Source organism: Neopsephotus bourkii, unplaced genomic scaffold, assembly GCF_033783945.1.
Source record: "Neopsephotus bourkii isolate Nb327-2 ecotype Australia unplaced genomic scaffold, CSIRO-AGI_Nbou_v1 NB_234, whole genome shotgun sequence".
Lineage (NCBI taxonomy): Eukaryota > Metazoa > Chordata > Aves > Psittaciformes > Psittacidae > Neopsephotus > Neopsephotus bourkii.
In genome coordinates, this window is record NW_026900744.1 from 17413840 (window position 1) to 17421332 (window position 7493).

At 47.1% G+C, this 7493-nt stretch overlaps 1 protein-coding gene across 2 annotated transcripts in view; it reads right to left on the reverse strand.

The window, feature by feature from the left end:
* RASAL2 (RAS protein activator like 2) overlaps positions 1-6779 on the reverse strand; it is a 183485-nt gene extending 176706 nt beyond the window's left edge. For both annotated transcript variants that reach the window (XM_061345621.1, XM_061345619.1), the window contains exon 1: positions 6507-6779. In XM_061345621.1, coding sequence (XP_061201605.1) covers positions 6507-6672 — 166 coding nt within the window. In that variant the 5' untranslated portion in view covers positions 6673-6779. The remainder of the gene's footprint in view (positions 1-6506) is intronic.
* Between the last annotated feature and the right edge of the window lie 714 nt (positions 6780-7493).

Genomic DNA, 7493 nt, shown 5'->3' on the forward strand with positions numbered 1-7493 from the left:
TGTGTTGGGGGGGAGAGGGGTGTCAAAACACACAGAGGACTTTGTGAGAACTTGACAAACCAAAATGCAGGTTTTTTGGTTTGGGTTTTGTTTTTTTTTTTCCACTTGGTTACTTTCTTTGCAGGTACAAATTGTATTTCCATGATTACTATGTGACTCTACAGGGGATTTTGAAAGAATTCAGACGACAGCTTAACTCCATGACCTTGAGGCTAAAAAGGTATTTATGCCAGAAAACGCTGAAATATCAGCTATTTTTTATAAAAATCTATAAATATCAGTTGAAAGGAACTCATGATCTCATGGTAAGTCAATGGGTCACAGTTACGCTTCTCTTATCTTCCCTTTTTCTCCTATTGTTTAAAAATAGGAAACAGCACCACATGAAAATGCTCGGCCAGAGATGAATCGTGTGACTGAAATACAGGAGTCAGGAAACTGGTGTTTTAAAATAATGTCATCCTCATTTTCCCGAACACACTCTAGTATTGTTGATGCCTCCAAATATTTAAGTGACTTAATAAATTAGTAACCTAGGCAACATTTGCAACAACACAGCCAGCTGAAAAAGCCTAGCTAAAAAAGTGTACATAAACAATTTATGTATAAATTAACATCAATGTTCCTTAAAAAGAAGAAGGGCAAGCAGTTTTAATGTCAAAGGGATAATTCTGCAATAAAATTTGGGAGTAAAGCAACCAAGAAGAAAACAGGCTATATGCAGCCCTCAGCTGCACTCCAAATCACTACTGCAAATACACAAGAAAGTTAGCAGAGATTCAATAGCTGCAGTAGCACAGAGGACCCATAATTCACACTTGTAACAATTCCCTGCTTTCAAGAAGAGCTATCAGAGGGGCTGTCATACAGCAGGTATGAGCAGATCACTTGTAAGAGCACTTCAGTCATATCTTTTGAAACTCCCTGGAATATCAAGGGAAGCAGTATCTGTCCACAGCAGAGTTGCCCATTTTTAATCTGTAATAAATGCAGTGACTTAGAACCTTATTTTTTATTAAGGTTTTTATTTTACAATGGGGCACCAACCTGAAATCATTATTTATCACCTCAACAAAATGAAAAAAACTTTATGCCTTCATTATTTAACATTCGTACCTTACGCTGCAGTGGTACCTGAAGGCCATGATAAGGTCAGATATCACGGTAGGAGTCTTTGTCCAAATATACAGGAAATGACATTTCCTGGCCCAACAAGGTTTATCTTCCAAGCCTGCTTTTGCACCAAGTTTCTAGGCAAGTTAAAAATAAGCCTATTGATCAGAAGGGAAAGAAATGCTCATGAACACTGACCTCTACTTGCCAATACAAGTCTGTCTGCATAGACAGGCTGTGCAGCTCTTCAGCTTCCTCTCAGCTTTCAAGGGTCTCATCCACATCTCCAGCTTATCTCCTGTTAAGTTAGCTCTTCATAACAGCAAACAGTCTCCTACAAGGAATCGCAGCTCTGTACACACTCATAAACGCAGCAGTATACAAAACCCTGTTCAGCTACACTATCTACATACATCTCAATGAGAAGAAAACCCTCTACTGCTATAACAGCTGCCTCTCAACTATCAGATTGTTTCACCATTTCAACTTATCAGTTTTTTTTCAGTTTTTAGATTAAATACACTCTTCCTACCTAACCCTTGTTATAAAGCCTCCAGATTACTTTTTAATTGAGCTTCTGGCGATGGGCGATAATGTTGCCAAGTGGTGAGGACGCTATCCAATATCCGCCAGTCTGGTTCGGGCAGCACCGGGAGGTCTCAGCAGCTCCTGCACCACCGCAATGAAGATGCCGCCACCTGGTGGGATCTCCACCGGCTCGGGTGGAGGCCGGGCTGGGCTCCGGGGAAGTGACACTGCCCCCCCAGGGAGAATCGTGGCTCACGCTCACCATCCTCGCATGGACACCTCGGAAAGAGCTGGCCAGCAGCATAAGCATGGCTGAAAGGAGAGGATTTGAAGACAACGACAAGGTGCTACCAATGACTGCTGGTGCTCATCCAAGGCGAGATGCTTTGGAAATGGATAATTTTTGCATTTTTAGGTACAACTGAAAACAGTAGACCCAGGTAAGAAAAAACCCAACCAACCAACCAACTAAACAAAAAAAACCCAACAAAACAAACCCACCATAAACCAACCAAAATCACTAGGTATCAAGCTACTTATAAAACCATAGTAAGGCAGGCTATAAAGAACCAGAAAACCCGAAGAACAGAGTTGGAGTCATTGATAGAAGAGCTGAGCAAGGTAGACAATGGATTGCTGGAATGGATAATTCACATAAATTAGGTTTTTGAACTGAATTTCACATGATTAGGAAATGCTTCTTTTCAGTGCTTGAGCCACAACTATTTTTTAATCTCCATGTGACACTGTACATTACCATGGCTTCAGTCCTGAGCATGAGTCTAATATTTTCTGAGGGTCAATACTTAAAAGCCTGAAACTCAGGTTTAAGGCAGCCAAGAGCCATTTCTGTTTGGTTACACAAGGTCTAGGGCTTTTTCTGGAGCCAGAGCCAGCGAAGCTCTGTCTGTAGATAGATTTCCATGAAAAAGCATGGAGCCATTCAAGCCTGTATTTGAAGAGCCTTCTCTCTGTCAGGAGGATGGGGGTGAGGAGGCTTATTTTGGCAGTGAGGAATGCCTCCAGACCTGCCGCAGGATTAGAGGACAAGGCGATGAAAATGTCCATGTCCGATCTGCACGCCAGTTTGTACAGCTACTATCATCTTTTGGCACCACTGCTAAAAGAGAAAGACATTTCCTAGTCCAGATAACACCCCAGAGCAACAATGTCTATTCGCAGGATGAACATTCAAGAACAGACTCTTCCCCCTGCTATTTTCTACATACTTCAGCAACTCCTGTTTTAAAATAGCGCATGAGCACAGGCAGTGAGCTTAAAGCAAGCACATTAGAAATTAATTTGACAAGCACTTAACAGAAGTTTACAACCTGTTTAGACACACACTGTAAGTCAGGCAAAATCCGATTCTAACCCCATCATATGCAACATTTAACACCAATGCTGCAATGCTAGCTTTGCAATTCACTACTGCAAAATCCATGGATGTTCAGTCAGCTACATCAGGCAATATAATTGCTCCATTTTCACACTTAGCACGGAGAATGCTATAAATTCAGTTATTCCACTGCCGCCTCCTCCCAAAATCTGTTTCAAAGAGCAGAGAAAGAGACCTTGAAACACTGGTGGATGCTTTCAAATGTCAGTCAGTTATCTCTTGTGCAGAGGATAAAAAAATTATAGCCTTAATCCAGGCAAGACACCTCTTCCCTTCTACCCATTACACATACACAAGTCTGAAAGGAAACCATTATCCAGAACACATGTTGATACACATTTCACAGAAACATTAATTGTGTGTCAAAACCAGTTCTTGGAAATATCATCCAACAACACTCACATGATTTGTGTTTCACGAGCAATTAAACCTATTGCTCCAACAAGCAAATTTGCTGTTCCCGTTCACTATTCAAACATCAGGTTAGAGGAAACCACTTGTGCTACAAACTTTGTCCTTTGGTAAGGAAATCGTATTTCCATGGTTTGATAACATCCTTGCTAATTCACTCAACCAGAAGCTGACAAACCAGAATGAAAAATCTACACTTGAACTACTGCAGCTAACGCAGGAAATGCAAAAATAGCCAGACTATGATTTAGATCTCATAGTGAAGTCAGACAAGACCTCAGTGTCACACTGAAATCACATCCCAGACATTGTAAAGTCCTACTGTATTCACATCACTGTCATACTGCTGGCAAGCCACACAGACCAGTAATGATGGTACTTTACTACTAAATTCTTTTCTCTGTGCTTACAGACATAGTTTTATAGGCTCTATAGCCAGACCAGCTCCTTCATGCCAGTAATTACCTCCTTGGATAGAGACAAAGTGGACAGCACCCCATTGCAAAACAGAGATTTACAGTAATAAGCAGTCATCTTCAAGCAGCTTCTGAGCTTCTTTTCTTTAAAGTAAGTGTCCACTACTCAAGACACTTTTCAGTCATCTTTCGTTTGGAACAACTCCCCAACACAATGATCCGTGTTCATAAAGACGTGTGGAAAAGAAATGCCATGACATCAAAAGCTGCATTTCTTACCCTGCTAGAAAATGCTTCTCCACTTCTCATGTGCTAGATAGTCCTTCCCTCCCCCAGTCATTCATGGTGAAATAATTAGTGTTAGTGTACTCATTGTTTATCAGACAATACAGACAATAACGCTAAGCCTTCTGCTCCTGTTTTCTTTCACCATGCTGCTGTGGTTCCTCAAACAACTGTGCAAGGCTTTACTTTTAATCCTATAAATAACACTTGTCACTCATAGGTTTGTAACCCATATTTAGTTGGGCACAAACATGGCACAGATTCAGCTTGATTCATTGTCCTCAAACTTCTCCAGATGTGTTCATGGAAGAAAAAAAGGCTAATAATCAGGAGGATATAAACAAATACCAGCTAATACAATTGCAATTTCATTGGGAAGGAGAGAAGACATCAGATTCTTTCTGAGGAAGAGAGATAATGATTTGTTTTTAAACACAGACTAGGAATAATTAGTTATTGTCCTTGGGCTACGAGACGTATTTTTACCTGCTTGAAGTCTATGCTGATTTTTATAGCCTGTGAGCTAGCTGCTCTGTCACAGGAAATTTTTTCCTTTATCTACACGTTAGTGTCAGGCTACAAACACATCACAACACACAACTTTATCAACAAGCAGTGCTTTTCACTGTGGCTTATTTTGAAACCACATTCCTGCTTCCACTTATACAAGATACATCCTTGGGTAGCAATCAGATAGGCTGGTGCCAGACATCCTCTTCTTAAGTACATTCTCATTTTACCTTTGGAAAGTATTCTAAACAAACAACTATTTTGGAGGCAACCTGCTCTCTTTGGAGCTCTCCCTGACAACAGCAGAGATACATTTTTTTTTAGAAGGTTGCATTTTATAGCAGCATTAGGCCGAGTCACATAAGCAAGCCACGCAAGAAGCAGGCAAGCTAGACACAGCGGAAACTACTAAAAATCCCAAACTTCTATTACAATTAATTGTGTTAAGTACAACTTTGCTCATTGATGCACCAGGCAGAAAGTAGACAGACAAACTCATCCCAGTGCACCAGCTTTTCAAGTTTCCAAAATAAACACAAAGGTCTTTGAACAGACTCTGCTCTCCAGAAAACCTGCAGCCTGATCTTCCTCATTTGATACGTGCAAAGGCTAGCACTGGTGGTACTCACAACAATTAACCCGCCTTCAGCCAAGAAATCCAGCAGAGTTCTTGTAGATAACTTATTTATGCCACCTTTCTGTTTCAGGAATACTGCAGCCAGTAACAGATCAGTGCTATGGGTAACAGAGCACATTTGCTTCTAGTTTTACAGGTCAGGGGAAATCTGAAGAATCTCCTTGGGGTTCAGGGCAGGGAAGGAAGGCGACAGGGAGAACCAGCAGCATGACAGGATCTGATGTAAAAAAGTACCAATAAAAGAAAATGGGTTTTCACAGGTTGCCCACAGTATTAGATAATAGTAACATAGTAACTGCACGTGCTAACACCACAACCGCTGCCTTTTGGAGGATGGACCATCAAATTTGTTACAGGAGGCAAAACAAGATACTGTCTACAATGATCTTCACTCTGAACCATGGGAGTAATTATTGTCAGATTACCAAGACAAACAAGAGGAAAAGACAAGGAAAAGATAAAACAGAATTTCCATTATTTAGGTGCTGATCGAGAGATTAAGTCTGACTGCATTTCAGTTGGGAGCCTAAACAAACCAGAGGCCCGGTCACATAAATCAAACTAATTTTAAAAGGTTACATACCAGGGAGTTTCAGAAAGAAGGGGAAACAACATCGGGTCCTGTACACTGGCCAGACTGTGAAAGATTTTAGCATCCCTTTTATAAATAATAAAGGTGCCAATTTAACACACACCAGCAAGTCTGGGGCGACGGGACCCGCCGTATCAGCACCTCCCAGGCCTTTAGTACCTCATTAATACTAATCAGAGCCGGGGCTGGCAGGCGGCAAGCGTGCACTCGCATCCTGTACTTGACTCCCGGCGACACAAAAGGCTGAGACGCGGCTCCCCGCCTGTGACACCGCGGCATCCCCCGCGGGTGCGGGCCCGGGCAGCCTCAAAGCGGGGCCACCCTGCACGTCAGCAGGGCTGGGGCGGCCCACGGCAAGCCGCGGGGGGCGGCTGAACGCGGGGTTCCTGCAGCCGGGAAAAGGGCGGGGGAGTGTGGGGGTGTTAAAGAAGACTCGAGGAACTGGGAGCTTCGGCAGCAGGGATAAAGGAAAGCAGAAGGAAGTTAGGGCCAGGAAGTTTTCCGCCGCTCCTCACTTCCAACCTGCCGCCGCAGCCGGCAACGGGCCCGAGCCGGCCCGCCCCCCCCCGCCCGGCCCTGCGTGGGGCGCGGGACCGCCCCCCCGGCTCCCCTTACCATAGACGCGGACCCATCCCTGTTGCTGGCAGACCGACTCCAGCAGGACGCGGTCCAGCACGCCTCCCGCCGCCGCATCCAGCTCCTCCGAACCCAGCTCCGGCTCCGAGAACGCCTCCGCCGCCCAGACCGCCGGCTCGCCCGCCGCTGCGGGGGGCGCCTCCATACTGAGGGAGGGGGGACGAGGAGGCACCGTCGCGCTCCCGCCGCTGCACCCCGGCCGCGCCTCGCTCCGCTTCGCCTCAGAGCGCGCCTCGGAGCGGCTCCATCCCTCCCTCCTCCCTCCCCCCTCCCTCCCCGCCCCTCCCTTCCCCGCCTCCCCGGCCCCACCGCCCCCTGCGTCAGCGAGGGAGGAGGCGGCGGCCGCAGCCCTCCTGCTCCAGCACCCGGCGGCGGCCCCGCCGCGCCCTCAGCACCCCGGGAGAGCAGGCGCGAGCAGTGGCCGGCCGAGCGCCCCCGCGGAAGGGCCATGCGGTGGACGGCAGGGCTCTGCCAGGCCAGAGCAATCGGCGGCTGAGGCAGCGAGCCGGGAGCCCCCTCCCCGCCCCTGCCCGGAGGGAAAGCGGGGAGGTGGGAGGTGGCGGGCGGTGTCCGGCCGGCAGCAGCCTTTCATACCCCTTCACACCCCTGTGCGGCGCCGGCACCGCTCTTCCCCGGTCTCCGCATCGCACTCCCGCCCGTAACCACTTTAGATGCGGCGCTTCCCGCCTCGGCCCCCGGGGGGTTTTATCCCGGCTTCCCCTCAGGCTCCGCGCAGGCCGGTCCTGCAGCTGCAGCCCTGGTGCCCGCCCTCCGGTTCACCTCGCCCTCGGGAGGCAGCCTGGCAGGGGCGGCGGGAAAGGCGGCTGGGGGTGCAGTTTGTGTTCGGTGGGAGCATCCCAAAGAAGTACAAATCGGCGGATAAGGCCGCCGGGGTCTGCGGGGGGAATAGCCGCATGCGTCTCACAACGGCCCTTTCTCCTGCTAGCTGACAGCATCGCAGGAAAG